This window comes from Lissotriton vulgaris, chromosome 9, assembly GCF_964263255.1.
Source record: "Lissotriton vulgaris chromosome 9, aLisVul1.2, whole genome shotgun sequence".
NCBI classification, from domain to species: domain Eukaryota; kingdom Metazoa; phylum Chordata; class Amphibia; order Caudata; family Salamandridae; genus Lissotriton; species Lissotriton vulgaris.
Window position 1 is genome coordinate 926,740,965 of NC_141697.1, and position 27,457 is coordinate 926,768,421.

The 27,457-nt window shown below is 45.7% G+C and overlaps 1 protein-coding gene across 10 annotated transcripts in view; it reads left to right on the top strand.

Moving 5' to 3' along the window:
• The window catches only part of LOC147692538 (galectin-4-like), a 158,687-nt gene that overhangs the window by 118,660 nt on the left and 12,570 nt on the right, over nt 1-27,457 (top strand). For 7 of the 10 annotated variants that reach the window (XM_086938757.1, XM_086938756.1, XM_086938758.1 and 4 more), the window contains 4 exons: nt 19,058-19,099; nt 22,788-22,829; nt 24,954-24,995; nt 26,704-26,792. In XM_086938757.1, coding sequence (XP_086794883.1) covers nt 19,058-19,099; nt 22,788-22,829; nt 24,954-24,995; nt 26,704-26,792 — 215 coding nt within the window. The remainder of the gene's footprint in view (nt 1-19,057; nt 19,100-22,787; nt 22,830-24,953; nt 24,996-26,703; nt 26,793-27,457) is intronic. The other 3 variants (XM_086938760.1, XM_086938764.1, XM_086938765.1) reach the window with 1 other exon arrangement.

Here is a 27,457-nt window from a genome sequence, read left to right on the forward strand (position 1 = left end):
GTCCATATTATCCGCTCTATTATTCAACATCTATCTAATCTGCTTACCAAATATGATTAAATCATACAACCTCGCTTGTTACAACTATGCTGATGACAGCCAAAACATTTTAAAAACAGATAACACTGAAGACCTCTACAATTCAGAACTTGAGCACTGCCTTCGTGCCATAAACACACAGAAGGTGAATAACTATCTAAACTCATTGCTGCAAAGACAGAGATTATGACCTGCAGACAATGGCAAAATTACCAGCCTACTGGCATATGGCCTAAGGAACTTGTAGCCCCTTCCGCAACATCAAGAGTAGTTAGAAACCTATGAGAAACCATTGATTCAGACTTATTCTTGACACCATATGTCAACAACGTGACAAGCTGTGCCTTCTACACAATGAAAACACTAAGTCACTGTGAGAAATTGGGTTATTGGTTGACTGGGGTATGAGCCCAGGTCAACCAGCAGCCCCATGCAGGGTAAACCATAAAAAGTCATTAAAGTCACCTGTGCTTAACCCTGAGTAGCATGGCACAAAAAAAAGTCAGGCTTAGCTTAGAGGCAATGTATAAAGTATTTATGCATCAGACAAACAGTAATAAAGTCAAAACACAGCACAAGAAAAATCCCAAACCAATTTAGAAAACTAGAGTACATTTTAATAAAGTATTTGACACCAAAATGACAAAATCCAATCAGTAGAAACAGAGTTAAGAATTTGTAAAGTTTTTAGTAAAAATTAGAGCCTAAAAGATCAAAGCGCCAACCACGAGACAAAGTCGAAAGTTCAGGCAGATCACAATGAAGCACAGTTTGGATATAAAAAGTCAATTGGCCTGGTCAGCGCTTACCTTTGGACTTGTCTGAGAAGGTAAAGTTCAATAGAGCAAGCCTGCAGGAGGTGTCCGAGGAGGAAGCATCATCGTTGGATGTGCTGTGTCAAAGCAGTGGTGAAGATTTGTATGTTCGGACTTAGTCACCCAAATAGAAGTTGAAAAACTCCAATGGGACCAAGTACAGGGCTGTAGCTGAAGACAATTCCACACGGTCGGATATCCCTTTTGCAAAGGACCACTGAAACGGATTTGCTTCTGCAGGTAAGAACGTAGCAGGAGAAGCCATGAAGTCAATCTGATCAGTGGTGCACCTCGGGTGGATAGGCAAGCAGGTTGGTCCTGGTCTCCAGGTTCTCAAAGCACTTTTTGGCAAAATGTTGTCTAAGTCCTCAGTTTTGGACATTGGCCATCTGGGCACATTTAGCACCACAACCAAGTGTCCAGGATTGGTGGGACACCTCTTGGGGTTCAGTACTCACCCAGACAACTGGTTCCAGGTATGGGTTCAAGTTGGTGGGAGCCTTTACATCCCCGTGGTTTTGACCTTGAGGCCAGCAAACTAGCTCTTGGAGTCACACTTGGCAGTCCTAGGTGCAGGTCAAGATGCAGGGCTCAACAAAAGGCCTGGCCTCTGAGAGTTCAAGACGGGCTCCAAGCAGCAAAGAAGTCCTGCCAGGTACATCAGCAGTCTGGCAGAGTGTATAGCAGGTGACAGCAGCAGACAGTCCTCTGAGAGTCCTTCAGCAGGTCCAGTAGTGAACTGAAGAGTGGCTATGAAGGTCCTATTTTTATATGCTGGTGTCCTTCTGGAAGATGGGTGAAGCTTCTTGTGTGAAGGTAGAGCACAGGCTATTCAGGTGTAGGTGGGGCTGTGCTGCACTCAGAACCCACATCCATATCATTTTATTAATTTGTTTTTGTGTCCCACTGCATCACTACCCTCTGTACATGCCAGCTGCCACTGCCTACAAGTTAAGTTAAAGCAATCCCACCACAAGCAGAACGATACGTTCCAAGCTTATAACACTTATCATCATACCACCTTACCATAGGAAACCCATAGTAGTAACTGCTTACTCAGTACAAGTTGCCAAGCTCTGGAACTCACTCCCAGCTAACACTAGAAGCACCCAGGAGCATATACACTTCTGAAGACAGCTGAAAACATGGCTATTTCCTATGGAACTGAACCACCTGCCTCCTGACAACAGAGACCAGAACACAGTTGCACCCTCAAGCACAGTCCTTAGCTACCAACCCATGAATTGAAAACAAGTCAGACAGCAAACTGTGTTGATTATGCAGGTAAGCTAAGAAGGACTGAGCTATGATTCGCCATGGCATTATATAGTTATGTACATGCATATATAACAGTTGTGTCCCACAACAATACTAATAACATGATGCGCTGCCGCCAACAGCAAATTCTAACTTATTCCTCCTACATTCACATAAGACATATTTGCTATGAGAATTGTCCATCACCGGCAAGGTGCAGACAAAAAAACAGACATCACCAAATGAACAGGCATGGAATTACTTACGAGATTTTTATTTACTTAGAAGGTTTTTATGTTGGGTGAACATGACCCTAGAGTGTCAGAGTGCTGTACATAAATATAAAACTATACAGTTTTATAATCAGATAGCTAGTAACATCAGGTAGGAGGTGAGAAGGTCCGCTCTCGGTGACACAGTGTGTCAGCTCAGGGTAGAGTGGCAGTTGGCCAGTGTTTGTGTATTGTAACATAAATGGTGAGATCATGACATTGTGCTTGAGCCTTGTCCAGTCATTTAGGTGAGAAATCTGTTCATTAAGATCATCTGGACTTATTTCTTGAAGGATAAAGAAGAAGGGTTAGCCTGCATCTCAGATGGGAGAGGTTTCCTGATTATTGGTGCCGCCCCGAGAATGTGCGATCATAAGCATCTTTTTTCTGAACTTCCGGGGTTTTAGCAGCTTAGAGCCCACACTCCTTAGAGTGCGGGTACCTCCAGAGATCGAGGGCTTCTGAGCCAGGTATAAGGGAGTGATGTGGTTGTAAGGCTTTGTGTGTTATACAAGCTATCTTCAGTTGCATCTTCACCTTGAAATGGAGCCTGTGTAGTGATTTTAGCACAGGAGTGTTGTTGTCGTAGCGTCTTGATTCTGTAATCAGCCTAGCTGCATCATTAAGCGAAGTCTTGAGTGGAGCAGTCCTTGCTTTGGGCAGTTCTTTTAATGTTGCAAACCTGTATTGCAGTCTGGAGATGACTAGATATTGCACTGCTGGTTTGCAGTCTGGTGGTGGTAAGATAGGTTTTATCTTCTTGAGGAGATTCATTTGGAAAACTGCAACTCTTGCGGCTGCACTGATGTGTGCTTGCATATTAAGATTTCGGTCTTGCGCTATTCCAAGTGATTTCGTTGACTCTATGATGACTGGTTTGCAGTTGAGTGCAGTTAAGTTGCTGATCCATACTTCGACTAGTGGAGAGCTGTGTGGTGGGGTTAGTAGTAAGAATACTGGTTTTAGTACATTTAATTTTGGGTCTTTTTGTGCCAGCCAGTGTTGTGTTTCCATGAGTGTGTGTTGAGTTCTAATATCTTCCAGAGATGTTATCTTTAGGTACAGCAGTGTGTCATCTGCGAACATGTGGTAAGATATGTTTGCTTCTTTGTGGATTTCTGTCAGTGGTTCTATGTATAGGTTGAACAGAGTGGGGGTAAGGTGGATCCTTGCGAAACCCCATTTGAGACCGGGGAGAGATTAAATAGTGTGTTATTCAGCTTGATGCTCTCTGATCAGTTCCAGAGAAAGGAGGAAAACGATTTCAGCACATTTCCTGCCAGCCCCGTTCTGTTTTGTAGACATTAGCCATGTCTGGTAGCTCAGTGAACTAATGTGTAACCCTGGGCATAGTGTGCGTAGTGGGGCTACGCGAAGCTACGCAAAGTGGGCGAGAAACTACGCCCACCTGCGCACTTCGCGTCGCCCCACTACGAACCGCATGCCCCCCTCCCCAACATACCTAATTTAATTAAATGGGCAAATAAAATGCTCTTACCTTGTCCGCGGCGTCCCGGGGCTCCCTCTGCTCGTTCACACCGCCGTCTACTAACCAATGCGCATGCGCGGGCGGCGCGCATGCACATTTCTTGCGAGAAATGCGCATGCGCGGGCGGCCGCGCATGCGCATTTCTCGCATTGGTTAGCAGACGGGGCCGTGAATGAGCAAAGGGTGCCCCGGGACGCCGCGGACAAGGTAAGTGTATTTTATTTATTTATTTGTGCTCATTTAATTAAATTAGGTATGTTTGGGAGGGCGGGAGGGAGGCGGGTGGCGGGCAACTTCGCTACGCCCAAGGAGTGGGCGTAGTGTTGCCTGCTTCGCCTACTTTGCAAAGGGCGAAGTAGGCAACACTACGCCCACTTCGTGGGTGTAGCGAAGTTGCCCGCCCAGGGTTACTAATGTGTACATGGTAGGGGCCTGTGTTCGACCTCATGATCACAAGTTCAAAAATCCCAGTAGGTTTACTCAGCATTTCATTCTTCAGAGTTCCATAAAATTAGTAACAATGAGTTGGGTAATAATAAACATCTGCTATTCAGCGCCACAATACCCTTGGATGAACGTGCGCTTTACAAATACACGTTATGTTATTTAAATTCGAATTGCATCAAGCAGCCAAGGGATATGAGGCACACTGCCTAATCAGTCACACAATTGTAAAATTGAAAAACTAAGAGTAATGTTGCTTACCTCAATGGTCCCCGCTCATAGACCATACAATATAACAAACAATTCATGAACAGAGAGGCAACAAGACAATGAGAGAAAACAATTTCTTGAGCCTTCATTGTTGAAGCTGTATCCTTCTTTAATATGTAGATTCAAAACATGCACAGCCAACACGTTTCACCCTCAACAGGGCTTTATCAGGGCCATGTTAATCCTACTTAGTTCACCTTAGGGTTTGGCACAACGTCTTCCAAAAACACGAATAACACATTTTTGAGGATATCTTGGTATATGTATTGTGGATTGTTGTCGTTTAGGTCTTGTTTTGTTTAGATAAAGAATACTTATTTTTCTAAACTGATGTGGTGTCCATTTGTAGTGTTTTCACTGTATTACTGTATTACTGTATGTGTGCACAAATGTGTTACACTCTGCCTCTGCGATAAGCCTGCCTGCTCATGCCAAGCTACCAAGGGGGTGAGCAGGGGTTGTCTAACAGTGTAACCTTCTTACCCTGACTAGAAGCAAGGTTTCCCTACTTGGACAAAGGTGCAAAGCATTGCCAACTAGTGACCCCCATTTCTAACAATCAGAGTCAGGTTTTTTCAAAGATTGATCCTTGTGTTAAGGAGGAGTTGAAAATCTTAGTCTAGAGTGGAGAGAGAGATGACTTATGTCTTTTAGAATTTTAGATGGTATTGGGTCATTGAAATGTGTTGTTGGCTTCATTGATAGCAGGATTGTTTGGATTTCACTTTCACTGATGGTCTTGAATTTGCTGAAGGCGACTTTATTTTTGCCTTTATGGAGGGGGGAGAGTACTGACGACCTTTTGCAATCTGTCTACCTGGAGATGATTAGGTGCAGTGCTGCCCCTTTGTTGTGTGTTGAGATCCCATGTATGATTGTACCAGATTATGGTCTTTGAGGAAATATTATTGCGTGTTTCACATGATTTCATTTTAATGTAGGTTGAAGTCACCTAGAAGATTGCGTTCAGGTGTCATAATGTGTAGGAAGCTGGCTCTATATGTGATATATCAATAAGTTGATATACCGTTTAAAGAGTCCAGGGGTTTCCTTATGAGTTGACAGGGCTTGCTATACAATCCCAAACTGCTCTGTAAGGGGGTAGTGTGGTCAAACAGCCTAAGGCTTAACACAGAGAGTGCAAGACATTTGCAAATGCACACAATGATCAATAAATAACTTAATGACTGAAGAAGGAGATCCACACCAATTTATAAAAAATAGCAAGTATCTTTATATATGTTTAGGCATCAGAGAAAAATTGTTCAGGTAAGTACGTTTTCGAAGATAAATTCTTTTCACTTTAACCCCTTCGCTGCTCATGACGAGCTCAGCTCGTCATGAGGCACACTGGAGCTGTGCTTCTGATGAGCTGAGCTCGTCATGAAGAATGGGAATCTAGGATCTCCAGCACAGGAGGGGAAAAGTCATAGCAGCCAATATGTTAAAAAGGTGGACACAGTGCAATTTTCAAGTTCTGCAATATTATCCTATGAAAGGAAGAACAAGTTCTGCAAACAGGTACAATACATTGACTTACAGGACCAATCTTTTGGCGTTGAGGTGAGTGGTGGGCAAGGTCCAAGGCAGCACCAGCAGTGCACCACCAGTGACACAAAGGCAGCCGGTGCAGGGTGCAAATGAGCGTCGGGGGCCCAGTAGGTTTCAATGGGGATCGGTTTCTGTTAAAAGAGGCTGCAGGTTCTAGCAGTCGGGTTGAACCACTAGGAGAGTTTGATGCTTGTGATGTTCAGGGATGTAGGGACACCTGGGTCCTCTTCTCCACAGCCCAGGGGCAATGAATGCAGAGGTGACTTTAGGCATTGGGTATCTCTTACTGAGAGCAGTCGCGACTGAGGCGGCCTGTGTGCAGAGGCTTCAAGCGATATCAGGAGTTCACGAGGGGTGAGACCATGATGGACTATGCTCTGGAGGGCTAAGGAACCTTGTTGGCACTGGTGGACCACTTCAGCTCAGGCCGGAGGTGACGGGTGCACTGGTAGTTTGGGGTTTCTGGTTTTGGAGGTCCGGAGGCCTCAGAGGCTAATCCTTTGGAGTTCTTTGGAACAGGTCTGCTGTTCACAGGAGGACTTGGTCTTTATTGAATGCAGGCAATTCTCCCAGGTTTTGGAGGCACTCAGCAGCAGGATGAGTCATCTTAGGCACAGGTTTGACAAAGACCGGCAGACAGGCCAGCAGGGCTGGGGTCAAGTCAGGTGCTCTCTTTAGTCTTCTGCTTTTGTGGCTCTTCTTGTCCTTCTTTGTAGGTCATCAGGATCTTCTTCTCTGGTGACAGAGACTCTTCTAAATACTGAATTTAGAGGTGTTAGGGTAGTGTAGGGTAGTAGCCAATGGACTATTGACCCTTGGGGTCACTACACTCCCATCAAAAAAGATGGCTACTTCTGAGAAAACGAGTCCTTCGCCTGGAGGTGGCAGACCTACCTGACTTGCTGATTTTCCCACCTGTCGAGTTACCAAGGGGGACCTGGACATGGGTGACTGCTTCCTCTCATTTGAGGGGAGCCAATTTGCATTCCAAAGGCAGCATCTTCTTTGAAGCATGCCAGAACAAGGAGGCCAATCAGCAGATCATCCTGTGGGAGAGGCTGTTACACTGTCTTCCCGGAGAGGCAATTTGCTCTGGGTCTCCTGAGAGCAAAAGGCTGTCACCCTAGGAGGTCAGAACAGTCTCTCAGGTGGCAGGCTGGCAGAAATCAGTCAGCAAGGACACCAGAAGCTGGTAGGTTTTCAGGGGGCACCTCTAAGGTGCCCTCTGAGTGCATGTATTGGTAAATCTGACACTGGCATCAGTGTGGGTTTACCAATACGAGATGTTTGATACCAAACATCTGTATTTTCAGGAAAGCCATCATGTAGCTGGGGAGCTCGTCTTCAAATGAGTCCAGCACATGTTTTAAAATGACTGCCCTGGTCAGCCACAAAACAGCACCAGCACTTAAAATGTATAACTCCAAAATAAGTGCTTCCATCTTGTATGGGGCTGAATTATGGGGGTTCAGCAACATCACTCCATTAGCCAATTCCCAAAATAAGTTTGTGAGGGGATTAGTTGGTCTACCATCTTCCACGCCTCTCTTGCCTCTATATTATGACCTGGGATGCCAACGACTGGAGGATGTGGTGAGGTACCGACCAGTGGCATACTGGAGGAGGCTCTGGGTAACACCGGAACTCTCCCAGTATGCCCAGGCCCTCCTCGAAGTCCAGTGCACCGATACAGCTAACAAAATCCCATGGTTTAGAGAAGTCAAGGCTGTCTATACTGCCATGGGTCTGAGCATAGTGTGGGAGAATCCAGCAGTTAACGCCTTCCCACCACGTAAGGTCCTAAAAGAGCACTACTGGTCAATGGTGTCAATGCGTAACTTTCGAACGTGCATTGGCCCATCATTAACAAGAAACTTTTTAGAGCTCAAGCAGGAACGAGCTTATGAAGGCTATTGGGACACCATCACAATTCCTGAAGATAGGAAACGGTTCCACCAGTACAGGGTGGGCACTCTTCCTGTTAACTCCTTTACAGGCAAATGGCTTCCAGGAAGAATTTTATCATGTCCATTCTGTAGTACTCAGCCGGAGAGCATAGCCCATATCTTTTTCATCTGTCCAGAGTACAAACACCCACGGTAAAGTGGCTAAAGTCTATATGTTTGTTGAAAGCCATCTCTAATGGGACAATGGCATTAAGGATTTTTAAAACAGATTGTTCTGAAAGTATTGTCATCGCTGTTTCTAAATTCTTGCACTGGATGTGGGCCATAAGGAGGAGAAAGTTATGTTCTAACTGAACCTGGGCTAATCCTTTTAATCTAAAGTACTACCACCACTGTGTTGCGAACTGCCTAACTACCTCTAACCCCCTTTTTTAATTAAATTATTGACTAGGTTTTAAATTGTATATTATATATATATTTTTTTTTAAACCTATATAATTCTGATTGTACTGTAAAGGAAAAACCAGTAGGTTTTTGGTAGGAACTCTGTGTCCCAGATATTCTTGGGGTTCTATGTTGTGTCTCTGTTCATTTTAAAATGTGTATTTATAAATTGTTCAGTCTTTTATGACATGTGTCGAAATAAAGACGTATTTGATTGATTGATTGATTGATTGACTGCCCTGGTCACTTGTACTTGCAGTAATGGAACTGACCAGCACAGGGTCATATCTGATCATGCAGGTATGCCCTCACGTTTAGTACTAGGCACCCTGCCTTAGGGCTGTCAGGCCTGCTATAGGGGTGACTTACAAGTATCACATACAGTGGTAAGAGACATGATTACAAACAACGTCTCAACATGTAATATTTAAAGGACATTAGGAAAATAAAATAAATACATGAAGGAGACAAAAAAAGGCAGAGACACCAAGATTGAATACCACAATCTGTATTCAATGTTGTAGTGGAAAGGTGTTTTCAGACAGCACTACTCTTTGTTTGATATGTCAGCAAGAATATGATGGTTTGAAATTCAATGCCCATTAGATTCCCCATGTTAGACTAATTTTCTGATTTGTTACCTTTACCTCAAATTGTAAAGCGCTCTGATATCCTTCGGGATCAAGTTCGCGCTATATAAAACTTTATAAATAAATAGGTGTAATCACAAAGGTGCACACATAGTGCTCGTGAAAGGATTAAACAGCACAAGTGAGGCATGTGAGATGGTGACAGCATCAAAGGCATGATTAAAAATGGTGCAGAACATGAGAAGTGACTTAATGATTAATTTTAAACATGTTATGAGCAATAGAAGCCATATGAATGCAGTACTTTGTCGACTGAGTTTCGACCTGGGTGATTTCAGGTCATCATCAGGACAAGAAGACACAAGTTTATATTGAGACTGCTGGCATGGTAGCAAGTCCGGATCGGATCATCCGGACGGGTAAAGGCGAGTAGGCGGGCCATGAGTCCCATTGAGGTGACTGCCGAGGTCCCAGGCAGAAGCCAATGGGGTGGAGGGGGAAGAGGACTGAATCAAATCTAAGCACCCGGAGAAGACCAAGAGGTATCAGTCCAAGGGAGATGAACATTAGAGGTCAATTAGCCGGATTCCTTATGTATTCTTTACAAGGGGATGATTAAAAGGGGAAGCCTCTCATAGAAAAACAGGTGCTTCCTGGCAGGGAATTCCTCTGCCGATGCAGAGTGAATCACGGTCCAAAGTATGGGACATGGCACACAGGGCTGTGTGACGTGTCGTTTGTTCACTTTTTTCTGCACCAAGACAAGCAGCATACACTGGCAGTCTTGCATGTGCTTGGTGAGGGGTCTCTTGGGTTGTCACAATTTGAGTTGCAGCCCTTAGGGGCCCTCTTTATTACTTCAAGCCCTAGGTACCAGGATTTACAGAGGGTGCTAAAGGTTTTACTTGTTGGGGGAACAATTGTACAGTTTTGGGAAAGAGCTGTGGTACCTCGGGCCTCGTTGGCAGGAACCCAATAGCACTTTCAGTCAAAAGCACATCATTTACCAGGCAAAAAGTGGGGGTGACCATGTCAAAAAGAGGCACTTTCCTACATAAGGTTTGTACTGTGATTTTTTTCCATTAGCTGCACAATGAGCATCTGGTTGTAACTTCCCAGTTTGGAAAGGTTTGATTTGTGACAAATGCACACAATCCCCCCACCTTGTCTTAATGTGCAGTCTAGTCTTATGATGTTGTAGTTTGGTGGAGCTAAAATATCTAATAGTTGTGTAGAAGAGTCATTTAGCCAGGTCTCTGTTAGGACTATTATGTCTAAATCATCTGAAACGATATAGGCAGCCATATCAGTGGCATGTTTAGCCGCCGATCTGCAGTTATGCAGCAAGCATTTCAGTGCTTTATTAGGCTCGCTCCTCCTGTCTTGAACACCTCGGATTAGAGTAATCTGTCTTAGGTTTGAGTGGTTTATAGTAGTAGCTATGGTTTGTTGCTGATGACTAGTGTTTATGGATATAGTATGTCACGCACTGTTGGCAAATGCGGAGGACTTTAACACAGTCCACCACTGCAGGTCCAAAATATCTAACCAATCTGACCACTTCTTTACACCTCTCAAAGACACTCAGATGTAGGATGATAACAAAAATGCCAATTTCAACAAATCTCTCCACTTCTTACTCCCTCCATCCAGGCGAGCTCAAAATCACAACTATACACAAAATATCAGAATGGAAAGCCCAGTGCAGTAACCAGCTAAGCCGACTTCATCATATTACATCATAATAAAACTGTAAAGGGAACTTCAGAGCTGTTCAAACCTACTAGCATACTGAAAACCATACAACTGCTTGTCTGTCTCTCACACTTAATCATACATAACACTGCAACGCGCCGCATACCATAACACAATAACGGCACCTCGGTGGTCAACACTCACAACATGGAAACACTTCCCATATAGGATCAAAACAAAGACAACATCCTTCCAACCACACACCCGACACAGTGGAGTGTGCTACCCATGTAGGCAAGCACTTCAGTGCCCCACATAGGGGTAGTAAGCGCTACATAAATGCTACAATACAATGCAATACATGTATAGACCGTTGAAAGGGACACAGGCAGTGACAGAGCAAGTGCATAACCCCTCTTGCTGCCTCCTGGTAAATCATCTGGACCTATTTATCTACTAAAGCCGACCATCTGAACCGGCTGGCATGTTAATACTGAAAAAAGGCCTACTTTTTTTTCTTTTCTGAAACAAACACTAAGGGCCCAATGTAGGAAGCCTAATTCCGGTCGGTAACGGCCGAAATTACCGAATTTCGGCCGTTACCGTCCGGAATTAGGCTTTTCATATGTAGGTGGCATCATTTCAGATTCGCTAATTTACCGAATCGGTATTTAAGAATTCGGTAAATTACCGATTCTTAACAATACTGAATCGGTAAATTACCAAATCTGAAAAGTAGGGAGCACTCAAATGAGTGCTTTTCCCATTTTAGGATTCGTTATTTACCACCAACTAGACGTATGAATGAATGAATGAATGAATGAATGAATGAATGAATGGCATTTTTATACCGTGCAAAAAACTTAGCCCCAAGGGGCATCAAGGCGCAATACAAACAGACATGAAAGTCCAAACCCCAGATAACTAGACCAAAAGGCCACTGTAAGAGCAAGAACCTAATATGCTTGAGAGAAAAGCCAGGTCTTAAGACGTTTCTTAAATATTGCTAAGGAGGATTGACTGGTAAGCTCAAGGAGGAGGGAGTTCCACAATTTGGGAGCCAAGATGGAAAAGGCTCTGTTAGAACCGGCTGTCTCTAGTTGGCAGAGGTATGCACTTCTGACAAATAGGGACACACCTTTTCTAGTCAGGGCAAGGGGATCACACCCTTCGATAACCCCTGCTCACCCCCTTGGTAGCTTGGCAGAGCAGACAGGCTTATCTCAGAGGCTGTGTGTTAAGCATTTATGACCACATACAGTAATACAGTGAATACACTACAAATGGACACGACACAGTAGTATTATAAAAATAAGTATTTTTATATAAGGCTTAGCACAAGACCAGATAACGACAAAAATGTACACAATCAATCAATCAATCAATCAATCAGTGACACTTATAAAGCGCGCTACAAGGTGCCGCTACTGCTCGAACAGCCAGGTCTTAATAAATACTCTGGGAAGGGAAAAAGGCTAGTTCAAAGGTGGTTTCTTCTTTAGCACGAAAGTCTTTTAGTATCAAAAGCAAATCTTCTTCTTGACAATACAGTTCTTAGCAACAGGGTAACCCACACGGGGGCTACACGACGTCGAGGCACAGTTAATCCAAAGGTTCGGCGTCGACCGCGAGGAGCGCTATGTCGAGCCCGGAGTCACACGGACCCCCAACAACACAGTACCTTTGGAAAATGAAGCACACGATGATCAGCGGCGTCGAGCAATCCGGCGTCCCGTCTTCGGTGTCGATCAGGCCTCAGCAGGCGTCGTCGTTGATGATGCGGTTGCACAGAGTGAGCAGCGCTCACGGCGTCGAGAGGGCACGAGGGCGATGCGATCAGCAGCGGTGCAGACACGAGGTCCCTTGGAGCTGGAGCCGTACTCCCACTCACTGGCGTTGCTGCTGGCGTCGGTCGGGCCCGGCGGCCGGTCGTCGAGGAAGCGGGACACTGGGGCCGTTACCCACTATGTCGAGCTGAATTCAGCGACGTCCGTCGGCGTCGAGGTTGCTGGCTCTTTTAGAGGTGCCGGATTCACAGGTTCCAGCAAATAGCACTTTAAGCAGATGAAGTCTTTTAGCCCTGTGACTTCAGCAGGAGACTGGCACTCTTCCAGTCCTTGGAGATTTTCTTATCAAGCGTGAGAGTACACACACAGTTCCTCTCTCCTGGTTTCCTTGGCAAAAATAAAGAAGCACTGCAGGATTCCCCCCAGCAAACAGCACACTGGCAGAAGGGGTAGGCAAGTCCTCAGATCAGCAGGCCTCTTGTCCTTGGTTACAGGGTTCCTTGTCAGAAGTGATCGAAATTCTTGGTTCAGGGGTCCTTCTCTTATACCCCTTTTTGGCTTTGATCCCTTTGTCCATGCAGGGGAATTTCCCAACATCCTGGGTCTGTTGTGGGTGGAGCCAGGCAGAGGCACCTGGCCTATTCACTGAGCAAGGCTGGGTCCTCAGACGCCCAGCAGGAGGTGGAGCCAGCATTGACACTGGCAGGAGCAGAGCTATCGGCCTCCTGGCAGGAGGTGGGGCTAGGATCGTCCATGGCAGGCACAGAGCCATCAGCCGCTTGGCAGGAGGTGGAGCCAGCATTGTATCAGGCAGGGCAGGCTATCAACAACTACTCTCCCCCTACTCTCAACGCAAATGTCCCACTCATCCCACACTGACTCATCCAGACCTGTGGAGCCACCCAGCTCCTGTCACACACACGCAAGACCAGCAGAAACCAGATATGGTTAGACAAGAAAATAGACACTTTCTAAAAGTGCTATTTTCAACCCCAGAGGCCAAAAACCATCCACACCAACGGATGCGTAATTAAACCCCGAGTTCAGGGATACCAAACTCGACATTGCACCATGCTCCCCGAGCCAGCTAGGATCATAGCATTAATAATCCCGGCGGCCCATTCTAACTAATAGAGAGCAGGCTACCTTGCAATAGTGAAGAACGAAGATGGCTGTAATTCACTATCAGGACATGCCAACTTGGTCAGGCGTGTCCTACCTTATACTTACAATGCACCCTGCCCGTGGGCCTACCATAGGGGTGACTAACATGAAGTCAAGGGAAGGTTTGAGGGGCTGGCAAGCAGGTATACCTGCGCAGCTTGCGTGACAGCACTAGGCTGCACGTGGGTCTCGCAATGACCGACCCGTAGACATTCTTTTACGAGGCCGCTCTTGTGGGTGGCACAACACGTGCTGCAAGCCCACGAGCGGCATTTGTATTTACAAGCCCCGGCACTCCTGGTGCACTAGACTAGGGACTGACAGTAAACCAAATAAGCCAAACATGGATACACTAGATACGTCAATTTAACATAGGGAGCACTTGCGCTGTGGCACTGATCAGCAGTGACACCGCGCCCAAAGCATATACCAGCAAAACATCGAAAAACAGGGGAGGCAAACAGAAAAAATGGAGGAGAGACTCAAGCCAATGATGTCAGGTCTAACAGGCTCTACCTCCCCATCTTACCTTAGCAAACCTAGGAACCACAAGCCTATTCTTCGATGATGAGCGAAGAGTTCTAATAGGGGTGTATGCACACAAAAGAGATCTAATACCTTCAGATCCTGAGGCATGGATAGCACCATGGGCCAGACAGAGAATTTTGAAAGAAATCCTAGATGGAATCGGAAGCCAGTGAAGGTCCCTTCTGGCCATTGTTGCAGACGCTCTCCTAGGAAGGCTTAAAACCAACCTGGCTGCCGCATTTTGCACCATTTGGAGGCGATGAATAGAGACTTTATTGATGCCACCATAAAGGGCATTACAATAATCTAGCCTCGATAGTACTAGGCCAGCTGTAGCTTGTTTCCGGGCTGCCAAGGACAGGTAAGGGGCAATTTTCTTTAAAATTCTAATGGTGCCACAACAAGTTGACACTGTCCTATTTACCTGAGAGTCAAAAGAGAGGGCAGGATCAATTTGTACTCCAAGGTTCTTAGCAATAGAAGTAGGGTTCGGACAGTCTCCCAGGGACGGAGGCCACCAATCCTTCAACCAAAGAGCTTGGCTCCCGCCAAAGACCATAACTCCGTTTTTTTCGCCGTTTCATTTTTAAAAATTGCACGCCATCCATTTGGAGACTGCCTCCATACAGGCTCTAAACTTGAAAGCAATCTCACAAGCTGGCTGGGTGATGGATACCAAGATCTGTGTGTCATCCGCATACGATAGCACGTCCAGGCCAAAGGATCTTACCACCTGTGCAAGTGGGGTAACATAGATGTTAAACAGTAAAGGGCTCAACGAGGAGCCCTGAGGAACCCCACATTGCACCTTTTGGGGATCGGAGAGGAAGTTGCCCATTTTTACTCTCTGCTCCCTGTGATGGAAAAAGGAGGAGAGCAAACTGAGGGCAGAGCCTCCTAATCCGATGTCCTTAAGCCTGGAGATCAGTATTGACGGGGACAGGGTGTCAAATGCTGCTGTGAGATCTAATAACACAAGCAGCGAAGGGTGTCCCTTGTCAACCTCAGATCGAATTTTGTTTGTCACAACAATGAGGGCAGACTCAGTGCTGTGAACTGATCGAAAGATGTGCTGGGAGCTGTCAAGCATGTTGGAATTTGCAATGAAAGCAGACAGATTTTGATTTATATAAGATTCCAGAATCTTGGCTGGGGCCGGGAGCAAGGAGATAGGACGGTAATTCTTCAGGATCCCTGGGTCTAGGGAGGGTTTTTTAAGCAAAGGCCTAACAATGGCGGTTTTCCAAGAGGAAGGAAAAATACCCTCTCGGATCGCCAAGTTCATAACTTCCAATAGAGGGGGAAGCACCGACCCTCTGCAGGTTTTCAAGATTTTTAATGGGCATGGGTCAAGAGGCGAGCAGGACTTGGTGGCATCAAGTACAAGATTAAGATCTTCTAGAGACAGCGGGGGAAAGCATGTAAGCGATGGTTTAAACGAAACATCAGTCTTTTCATTTATATCAGGGATTGAAAAGGAAGATCCTAGTGCCTTAGCATTTAGCTCTTGATTTCTAATTTCAAGCGCACTATAGATCTCAGCAATCTTATCATGGAAGAAACTCACTAAGTTATTACAAAGTTCCTGGGTTTCGATGGTAGGGTCAGCCGGTCTAGGTGCCGAGAGAGTGTCGATAATGTTAAAGAGGTCTCTAGGGGATTTTAAAGATGTCGTCAGGTTAGTAAAATAGTGCCTTTTTTCTTCCATTATTGCCTTCTTATAGTCTCTAAGAAGAGATTTATGCAGGGCTTTCCCCCGTGGATCAGGATGAGCAGTCCAGGACCTTAATTGTTGCCGACATTTCTGACGCATAGTTTTTAGGCGGTCTGAAAACCAAGGTTGAGAGGGGCTCTTTCGGGCTGAGTAATGTCGTTTAACCGGGGCAAGAGAGTCTATAGCACTGGCTAGGGCATTAGAGAGGTCAGAAGCAGCCCTATTTGGATCCTCCATAGAAGGACACCTAAGATCAGTCATAAAAGGTGAGAGAGTGTTATCATTTATTGCTTTATAATTCCTTCTTGTGGACCAGACACCAATCTTCGGTTTATTACCTAGGTTGGAATTTACTTTAAAATAAAAGGGAACTGCCAGATGGTCGGACCAAGAAAAGGGAATCGGGGTGCCAGTCCTAAGTCTAGCATCATTAGAAAAAATGCCATCCAGCGTACGGGAGGCCAGATGTGTGGGACCGTTGACCAATTGGTCTAGTCCACATGCAGCTAGACCCTCTACAAGTGCTAGCGTATCCTTCGAATCTGTGGCTTCTAAGTGAAAGTTAAAATCACCCAGAATAGTAAAATGGGGCCTGTCGACATAAGGCTCAATAAGTTTAAAGATTTCATAAGGAAAAGTCGTTTTAGGGCCTGGGGGTCTATAGCAGAGGATGCCAGAGAGTACAGTGCCTCAAAAGTATCTGAGGGCAAAGAGAGAGGCTTGGTACAAGAAGTAAAGATGTCTCTAAACAAGATTCCCAGCCCACCACCCCTGCGCCTTGTCCTATCAAGTCTGGACAGGGAATAGCCCTCGGGAACTATCTCAACAAGATCTGGGCCAGAGGTTTCAGAGCCCCAGGTTTCGGTGATAAAAACCCAAGGTGGTTTATTTTGAGAAACAAAATCATTAAATGCAACATTATTTCGTACAAGGGACCTAGCATTTAACAGCAGGCCCGCCTCACTAAAAGGATTAAGAGCGGGCAGCTGGTTTCCAATTGTGACAGGATTTTTATGACGAGGATAACGAGGGCAAGAACTACCCTGCCAAGGTATGATTACATGGTCCCATCAACAAGATCCAAAGCTCCGAAGCGTTAACTTATGTCACCCCCTCCCTCACCCTTTGGATCTTGTTGATGGGACCATGTAATCATACCCTGGCAGGGTAGTTCTCGCTTTCTATTTCACTGTTCTTCCCCCCTATTTCCTGCCAGCATCCTAAAAAAGAACCCCTCGGGGAACCCCTTCTATTTTGTTGAGGATAACGCGGGTGTCTAAAACTTAGAGTCCTCTTACAGCACTGGATATTAATCAGATCATCTGAAAGTAAACTAAAAAGGCCCAATCTTGGCACAGGTCTAAGAGCCAAGGGAGTAAAGTAAGAGTACAACTCACAATTTCCATGGATGGGGAAGCGAGGTCCAGCCCGTCTGGCCCCTGGCGCGTCCTCAGCGCGGACGGGCGCAAACGGGCTTAACTTATGCGTAACTTCGGCTCACATTCGCTGGGCGCGTCCGCTGGGTGTGGAGAAAGTTGCCCCTCTTAAGTATGGCCACTTCACTAGCCTGGCGTCCCACCTGACCAGGATTCAACCAATTAGCTCGGGGAGCAGCTGTTCGCCTACACGCCCTCCACACAAACGGGAACACCCGTGGTGGACCGGGGCACACGGCAAATAAGTGGACCGGGGCACACAGCAAATAAGTTGACAGATGGCTAGGTAAGGAGCCTAATGTGCATAGAGTGCAGAAACACGATATTTTAAAATGCGGCGAAAAAGTCTTAAATTATGATTTTAAAATGAAACAGAATCATAAGCAGTCATCAGCACAATTAGCGCTACACAAGCAGTCCCAAGCGCATATTAATCATGCACTGGGAGTAAGGTAAGTTGGTGGTAAATAATGAAAACCTTTGAAAAAGCATTTTTTTTGCTTTTCCAACAATGACATGTTGCAGACATACATGCCCTTAGGGCATGTATGTCTGTAACATGTGCACCCATACTCAATTGAGGGGTGCAACAGGGTGTCAAAGTGATACCCTGCCACCCTTCAATGTTTCCCCCTGTAATTGACATTCATTCCTATGGGCCTCCAGGCCCATAGGAATGAATGTCAATTACCGAATCGGTAAATACCGATTCGGTAATTATCGAAACTTACTGATTCGGTAATTTTTTACCTACATCCCATTTGCCTGTTCTTAAATACCGAATCGGTATGATTCGGTATTTAAGAATCAGTAATCTGGGATTACCTACATCGGGCCCTAAAAATCAAGAAAACATCCACTGCTTGTCTACCTGGATGACTTGTCACATAAGAAAGATAATAGTTCATTAAATCCAATATTGTGTAATTTGCCCTGTAACACAAAGGAACTCCTAATAAACTTCCCATAAACAAATTAACCCATATAGATTGAATCGTAGTATATAGGGTGGGAGGTTGGACAAGACATAGGTGGAAAAGTGAGTCGCAAACTGACAGTGCCCACTCCATTTAATCTGCCACGTCTCCTCCCACCCTCAAAGTGGCCAATAGGGCCTTAGCTCCTCCCACACAGAACACACCTCTTGGGTCAAATACCTAAGCAGGGCAACCAGCTGCCTCTCCATCTAGGCCACCTATAGCAGAGAAGCAACACATGCAGTGACAATGCAGTTGCACACACACGGCAACAAATAAGCTGTATACAGGCACATAAAAAAGCAGTCAAACACAAGCAGTGACATGAGCTGCACACAATAAGGTCACCATAGAAGTGACAAAGCATGTGCACAGTTGCAATTACCTGAAAGATTCACAAGGTCAGCGAAAAAATAGCATCATATAGGTAGCGACAAGGCAGAATGAAATGGGCATTGACCGAGTGGTCAAACCAGCCATAGACGGTCACATAGGCAGTTACTGAACTCCTCTACACCGGCAGTGTTGTAAAATGAGTCTCCTATATTGTTCTAAGGTTATAAAGCCTTTCATGAGCAAATGGTAAGGAGAGTGCATGTTCTAGGTTAAGTTGTGTTACTGATTTTGGACAAAATGTGTGTGTGTAATATGTTACCAATGCATTCCTGTCATTTCCAGGGCGGAATGAACATGCCTGGGTATCAGTCTGGAAATGTTCCTGTAAGTATCCATTGCCTGTAAACATTCAGGCCTAGTTATAAGTTCCCTGGCTCTAGGGCAGTGTTGATCTGAGCAGAAGCAAATACCCCAATGGCTCCTGACCATTTCTGCATGATGGTTTGTCAGTGCGGGGCATCTTGAGGCATTTCTGATGTTGGGTTCTAGATTGGGTTAAACATGTGTGCTCTGCTATGCCAGTGTTGTTGATGTGAGACTGTGTGGTTGTGTTTGAATGAGTTCTGAACTATCTGCTTCACGCCTTGTGTCCCTCAAAGCTCTTTGTGCAGGGTTACTATAAGCCTCACACCCACAGGTACCTCAGTTCTTCCTATACCCTGTACTGAAGGTTGAGTACATTAGTAAGTAAGTGGCTGGGTGCGGTGAGTCTGTCAGTCAATGAAGAGTTAAGGTGCACCGTAATGAATTGCTTTGATTCAATAACAATTAGGAGTACGGCCAAGAATGCTAGTATGCCATGATAACCAGAACATCTCTTCCACTGGAGGGGTTGTGGTCTGCATGCTAGAGTCGTAGGGCCTTATTGGGAGTCTGGAAGTCCACAGACTGCCATTCTTGCGGGGACTCAGCAGTGGTGGTCTTTTGACCACCATATTACGAACAGGGCAGGCGGATCACCATAGGACCACTGCAACCGCCAGGGATCAAAGCTCCCTGCATGTGGCACGGCGGTCTTGAGGCCGCAATATACTTCGGAGGGCAAAGTGAAAAGTGTGGCGGTGAGAAAACAAAGGGGGCCCTACAGGGCCCCCTTGTGCCTCTGCGCCATGGGGTGCATGCAGGGGGCACATGTTGTGCCCCCCTGTGTGCATGCACCCCACCGTACCTGCACGCCATTGACTGCAGCAGTCCATGCCGTGCAGGTGCTGGTTTTGAAGCTCCCATTGCTTTGCCTATTTCACCTGCACTGCTGTCGGAATGCCAAAAAACAGCCCGCCAGACAGGAGAAAACTCCTAATCTGGCAAGCAGTTCAAACATAGGTTTGGTGGTGTGTGGTGGGTCCCGCTCCCGCACCGCCAAACTCATAATAAGGCCCTTAGTCAGGATGCAATCAGTGTGGGATGGACTGATCAAAGAGATGCCAGAGAGGTGCGCCAATGGTTCTCTGGTATCATCTATGTATGCCAAATTGTCAGGAAACAATATCCTTATAGTAATTAATGCAGATAATCATATGAATGTGCAACTTAAACCAACGTGTTCAGAGTTTTAATTAACAAAGTGCCTATACATGAAATTCCCAATAAAGAGTTGCATGCTCAAAGTGATCACAGAGTGACAAGGATGTAGTTTCAAAAAGGTGTTTTTAATTACCATCAGATGGCAAAATAAGACACAAAGGGGCAAAACAATGACAGGCGTGGCTCAATCAAGGTCCTTCCCTCTGTCTAATCTGAACATAAGGTACCTATCGGTAATGTCATGAGTGGTCAACATTGTTTCGACCGACCAGCTATTCATGGCTCCTCATCAGGTCTAACAAACACTTAAAAGCTGAGAACCTGAAGGACTGTAGACTACAGTCCTTCAGTAGGACTGGATCTGTGACATTGTAGAAAGACTAAAAGGGCCCTATAAGAAAAGGAGAAGAGGAAGGTATCCTAAAAGTTGCTGATTGTAAAAAAAAATCCAAGAATTGGAAGCAAAACAGTACAGCAGTGAGTCCATGTCAGTACAAAGTAGTATCACTTAGAAGACGTGTGAGGCTGCATGCAAGTTATTGTTTGTTTGGAATGACTGCAGGTCCTCTGGGGCAGAGAAGAGGAATGAACCCTCCAGGCAGAAGTGAGCTAATCCAGAGGAGTGGCAGTGCAAGTATCCCTGTCTGCACTCTGAAGCATTATAATGTTACATATTATGCTAGTGTCATTTAAATAGCACACAATCTGCCATTAGTCTGGTCTCATAGTTATGTCTATCACCTGTTTGCAATCAACAGGTTCCTATCGCAAATCAGAGTTCAATTCATCAGGTGATGCTTTTCGGGCTAAGTATTCTGGCTGATCACGAGGTTGGGTGGCACAGCTTAATTCGGTGCACTCTGGGTGCATGATTTTGTTGTCTTACAGGTTTGGCTGGTGGGCATAATCTGCTCCAAGTATATCTTGGGTCAGCAGTGTGCCCTCGTTGGTGGGCACAGCACTTATTTTAGGGGCCATTGGCTTCTTTTTAATCAGTAGACTCTGGCCAAGAGTTGGACAGAGAAATACGGAAATGCAGGAAAGAAGGAGTAAGTGAAAGATTAGAAAACAGTGACAGAGGGAGAAGGCGGGTGAAAAAGAACCTATAAGAGTCAGATAAAGGCACAGGAGGGGTGGACTGCAGAGGCATGAGGTGGAATCAAGACTTGACAGCCTTAGAAATCGAGGACCCCAGTCTTCCGCATCACTGGATCTGAAGAAAACTTTGGGCCCCTGTGTTAATGTTTTTTTGAGAACTGAAACACTTGCTATGTTCTGTCTAATGTGTTCTGTTTGATGCTTGTGTAGAGTATCTTGGTGGCTAGTGTTACCCATCCAGCTGAATGGCATAGCTGAGCTGTGCTGGGCATATGAGACGTGTTCTGGAGTACTCTGTTGGGTGTATGATACATGTTATGGAGTATTTTGTTGGGTGTATGAGACATGTTCTGGGGTACTCTGTTGGGTGTATGATACATGTTATGGAGTATTCTGTTGGGTGTATGATACGTGTTCTGGAGTATTCTGTTGGGTGTATGAGACGTGTTCTGGGGTATTCTGTTGGGTGTATGAGACGTGTTCTGGAGTATTCTGTTGGGTGTATGAGACGTGGTCTGGGGTATTCTGTTGGGTGTATGAGACGTGTTCTGGAGTATTCTGTTGGGTGTAAGAGACGTGCTCTGGAGTATTCTGTTGAGAGTATGAGACGTGTTCTGGTGGAGTACTCTGTTGGCTGTTTGTGTGTGGTGTATTTTGGTGGTCTGTGCGGTGTGGAGCACCGGAATAGATGACAGTATTGTATATATGAGCTGTGCTTAATGCATGTGATATGTTCAGCCTATTGTTTTGGATGTTTGTGTGTGGTATATTGTGGTGGCAAGTGGTTGTGGGAGCATCCAGGTGGCCCACAGTGTGGTACTTCAGAGCAGGGCTGTATGCGACGTGCTCGGTGTAACGAGGTCTCTAGGAACCAAGAACACGATCCGCCTCAGTGCAATGTTCTAATAGCAGAACCTTTCTGCTGGAGGTGTCCCAGTTGTCACAGTGGATATTATACTGAAATCTTAAAGAGGGCCTTTAATGACCACTATAGCTGTGGCATAACGCTAAATGATGGGGCCCCCCTCAGGATGTGATACGGAGCCCCGAGTCTCCCATATCTCACAGATATTCATTGACCTTGGGCTGAAGGGGCCCATGCTGAAAGGTTGGGGCGTCCTTGGAGGGTGGGGGTCCCAATGCACTCACTGCAGAAGCTGCAGGGGCCTGCGTTAAGCCCCTGCCCTATAACCCTTTGCAGTGGGCCATGATAAGAACCTTTCGTGAGAGTAAAAAATACAGGAACAATGAACATTTCTGAGAAGAAGTGAGGGGGTAGAAATAAAGGAGGGATAAAAGGGAACTAGTTGCTTTCCTGCAAGGCTGAGCAGAAGGAAGAAGATGGTAAATGCCAACTAAGAACTGTCTCTTTCTTTTTTTACTTTAACAGGGAACGATGCCAAATCCTTCATACAATCCAGCAGAGATGTCCGTACGTACGACCAAGATTCTTTGTTGCATGTTAAGGTCCAGAAAAGAGTAGAACAAGCGTCCCAACAAAGGACCCACCAGGTCTTCAACTGAGAGCAGTCTGTTCAAGGCATCACATCCACCTGTGCAGCATCTGTAGTATTCTTAAAATGGCTGACAGGCATTATCTCCTTGAAAAGCTCTCAGAGTCTCTCCTTCCACTGCAGGTTCCCATGTGTAGACTCATCAGAAACACATTTTCTGTTCTGCCCTTTGTTTTGCACTCAAATATGTAAAAAGCAGAAGTTTGTGGGTTGCACTTAGCACCTCAACTAGCTTTCTATGAAATTGATACAATTTAACCTTCCAAAAAATTGGAATGACTTCAAAACTTTGACTTTCATGCTTCCTCTCCCCAGAAGTTAACCTAAGTGTTGCACAAGTGAGGAAAAAATGTGTGTTATTGGCAGCAATGGGATATAAATGAGACAGAAAGCAGCCACATGCGATTCCTGATAGGGTTGATGAACAGAATTGTTTGCCCGACTGGGTTTATAAGATCTACAGGTACACAGCGGCTACATAGTTTTCACCTAGGCACATGAGAATGGAGAAAAATATGAGGCAAGAAACAGAGCTTAGCTCATCCTACTCTCCAAAATCTTGTTATCCCCAAAAATGACCCCCATCCCGGTATTTCCAAAGAATGTAAAAATATCACATCCACTATATAGCCTACCACTATGTCATCAAGGTAAACAGATGTAGAGTTAGGAATAGTAAATCTAAACTTAATTTAGAGACCTCGACCATATAGTGGTAGGAGTTACTCTGGAGTCCATATTGTTGTCGGTTGACATTTCGACCATGATATATTGAAATACAACCTCCTTCCCTTCAACTCCAGGCCTGGATTGGTGCGTGTGCTGCATGGGGTTGAAAGAGCCATGTCAACCGTGTTGTCTTACAAGTCAACAGCTTTCTTCCCTGTCTGCCACATCCTAGTACCTCTGAGCCACCAAGATTCGGGCAAGAGGAGGCCTAGTAGGGTGAATAGTAATTTGGATAAACCATAGAAGCTTCCATGTTGAAACAGAACCAGCAAGAAAGCAAACATCAGAGGCACACCACCCCTCACAAAGAAGCTAAAACAACCAGGAACAGAAGTGCCCACACAATCATATAGATGTAGGTATGCCAGCTGTAAGTTTGATGTAAACAGCCAACAGGGCCTCTGTAAGCAGACGGTCACAGTGCAACTTTATGCACACTTATGAAGCAGCTGTACACAGGCATAAATAGAACATATGCAGACAAATATTTGACCAAACTGCTACACACAGATACAAATTAGTTGCACACAGAGAATGTTTAGCAGCTGCATGTGGGCAATGTGAGAGTAGTTCTTGACAGGTAGTAAAATTCAGCCTCACACAGGCAGGAGCAGAGTATCTATGCAATCCTGGCATGCACAAGAAATGGCTGGGCAGCAACACACAGGCATAGGCAACAACACAGCATTTCACTAAAGTACAAACAGCAGGATGCAGGCTTTGACAGAGCAGCCGCACAGACACTGATGGCAAGGCAGTTTTATGGTGAAAGTAGAGCGGAACATAGAGACAAAAACAAGCAGTAACAAGGCAACTACATGTATGCTGTGTCAAAGCAGCCACAAACAGGCTGGGGCAGTGACTGAGCATGGACATGAAGGCAATGAAGCTGCACATTGTCTGAGACAGATGGAATGAAGAGTGGTGGTTCACTCTACTTACACTGTCATGTATGTTTGGGCCTTTTCCTAGGTGTGTGATTAGGAAGCGAGTATTGACAGTGGTGTAAAGTGATGCTCACCTACAAAATTTGTCTCCGGGCCAAGAGACTCCTTTTTTCTCCAAAGCATGGCTCTTTGACAAAAAGTGTTCCAACCCTAAAAAGTCTGTTTTTAAGGACAGTGGAATTCTAACCTGCTGCCATGGTCCTGGGGAGGCTCTGCCAAGTGTACCCCCCAGCCCTTTACGTCTTTTGTCCCCTGATTGAAGAGTCCTGTGCTCGCTGCAGGACTCCTCGCTGTTAGGTTGGTGTTAAAGGGGTGGGATTGCTTTGTCTGCAGCATGTTAACATTGTGCCTCTTCTGCTTTCCCAGGGTGGGATGGCCATGCCTGGCTATCAGTCTGGAAACGTCATTGTAAGTATATTTTCAGCTCTACGCAAAGACTTACTAAGGCCTGCGAGGGGCAGGGCAATTTTACTGTGCGCTCGCGGCCTTTTATAAGGGTGAGTAAATGAATGCAATGCTTGAGGTCGCTCTTTGCCACCACGTGTGCGCCGGTCAAACCCTTAGTAACTTCATTGCTAAAGATAGGCCATGATTGCTAAGAAGCGGCAACACCTTTCCAGCTCAGAGAGGGCAAGAACGAACAGTCACCATCTGACCCTCATATAACCACTACCAGACCTCACATGGGTTGAAAGAGCCATGTCAACCGTGTTGTCTTACAAGTCATCTGCACAAAGCCTTCAAGATACACTCTTGTAGCACTAAAAGATCCTCAAGCCATATGGCCGCTAAATGGACATCATATAACCACCAACAGAACCTCAAAGAGACCTCACAATCAGCAGTGTCCCTTCTAGAACCCATAGCAGCTCCACAGACCATCACACAGACTGCAGAAGGCTCTGTCTCAGACACTTTTAGTCACACAAACTGCTTTCCAGTTGCATGCATGTGTTTATGTATGTAGGTTTGTAGGGAGGGAGGCTCCATGACCAACTTCTTCTATAAATGCCTGCGTGTGAGTGTCTCTGTATCTTTCCACCACATCCACCAATGGAACCTCAAACAGCCCGACAGGACAGGTCATCACAAAGACTCAAATAGTCTGTTTCCCAGTGACACGTTCAATCCCCCATACAGGTCCCAATGCACCAGTGCTTGGGTGTTCGTGGGTGGCCCTATGTGCATCTTCTGCAGATGGATATCAGGGTGTCAGTCTACATATTCATTTAGTTCAAAAGTTTTATAAAGCGCAAACATGACCCATACGGGTATCCGGGCGTTGTACAAAGTGGCATAAAAAGGAACAAATGAAGTAACTTAACAACCACAAGGTCTACGGGAGGGGCATACAAGGTCAAAGGGGGGGGCACAGGGAGCCAGCCACTCTAGTGGGATCTGTAAAGTTTCAGCAGAGCAGTAGATCAAAAGGACAAGTGAGAAGAAACAATGCAATTTGAAAAAAACGGTATATAAGAGTATTCGAACAGGAAGAAGTAGTTTGAGATGTGTCAGGGCTAATGCTGTAGATGGTCGTTCAGGAGTAGCCATTTGCCATGTTTTTCTTAAAGAGGCAGTCAATGGGTTGGATTTGATCACAGGAGGAAGAAAGTTCCATATTCTTGGAGCAAGACCCAAAAAAGCATGCGCAAGCTATCTTGAGCCGGATCCTAGCTTCAATGGCCAGCCAGTTTAGTTGAATAAAGCATACTTCCATCACACCTCCCGACGGCAACTCAAACAGTCCAAAAGGCCACCACACAGACCCACGCAGTTTTCTTCTCAGAGAGACATTTAATCACCCACAAGGCCCACAATTCTCCAGTACGAGGGGGTTTGTGTGCATGCGCGTGTGATTGTGAGAGGCTGTGTGCAACTTGAGGAGCTGGACGTCCGTGTGTCTGTCTGCTTCCTCCCTTCACCTCGCCTACCCTCTTCAGCGTTGGCTGAGGCATGTTGAAGGCAGCCAGGCCTTCCTGGGCCGCCTCCCCGCTGCATTCCTTATGAGCTCGCCAACCCAAGCCTGGAGTGAGTGCTGAATCCCCGCCCGCATTCCTGCGTGCACTGCAAGCCCAGGCCTGATTGTGCAATTCTCGCTTTTGTGTGTCTTTTGCAGCCCATCCCATACTGTGGCAACATCTTCGGAGGGCTGTCTCCCGAGCAGACAATTGTAATTCGTGGGTTCATTCCCCATGGTGCCAGCAGGTAAAGAAAATACGAAAAGTACATGCGTCACAAATTAAGCATTTCTATAGATGCCCGTCTGTGGAAATATAATTGTATATCTTTTTAATTCAAATGTGCCAGGAGCGCAGGCATTCTGTGGCGTTTGGGATGCCAAGAAAAGTATGAAAGTATGATTCAGCATTTTTAAGATTAGAATGTTTGACAAAGGCTTCAAGGGTCGCACCGTGCAAAACAGAACAATAAACGGCAAAATATTTCACGACAAAACATTTTAAGGCGAATTAGTGCAAGACTGGGTATCACAAGACACGACATTATGATGTTTAGAGAAACATAATACATCGTGTTAAATTGTAATGAGGCTTTTCAAGAAATGTGTCTGAGCTATGGTAATACGTTAGCACAGTGATGACCGCCATTGTCCTGTAGTGTCCATCTCGGATGACAACATTACGCACAGGTGCTTGCCACCTGTCTGCAACGCCACTTTCATTACAAAGGCGCCGGCTCCTGTTTTAAGACTTCTCAGTTCCCATCCCCCACTTACACAGTGAGGGACCACGGACATTCCCTTCTCCCCTTTCAAGAGTGGTCCGCCTTTTCCCTCCACTTAGCTAATGTTACCAGATCCCTACATGTCACCAGGGATAGTGTCTGGGTTCTGAGCCTTCATGTAACAAAGC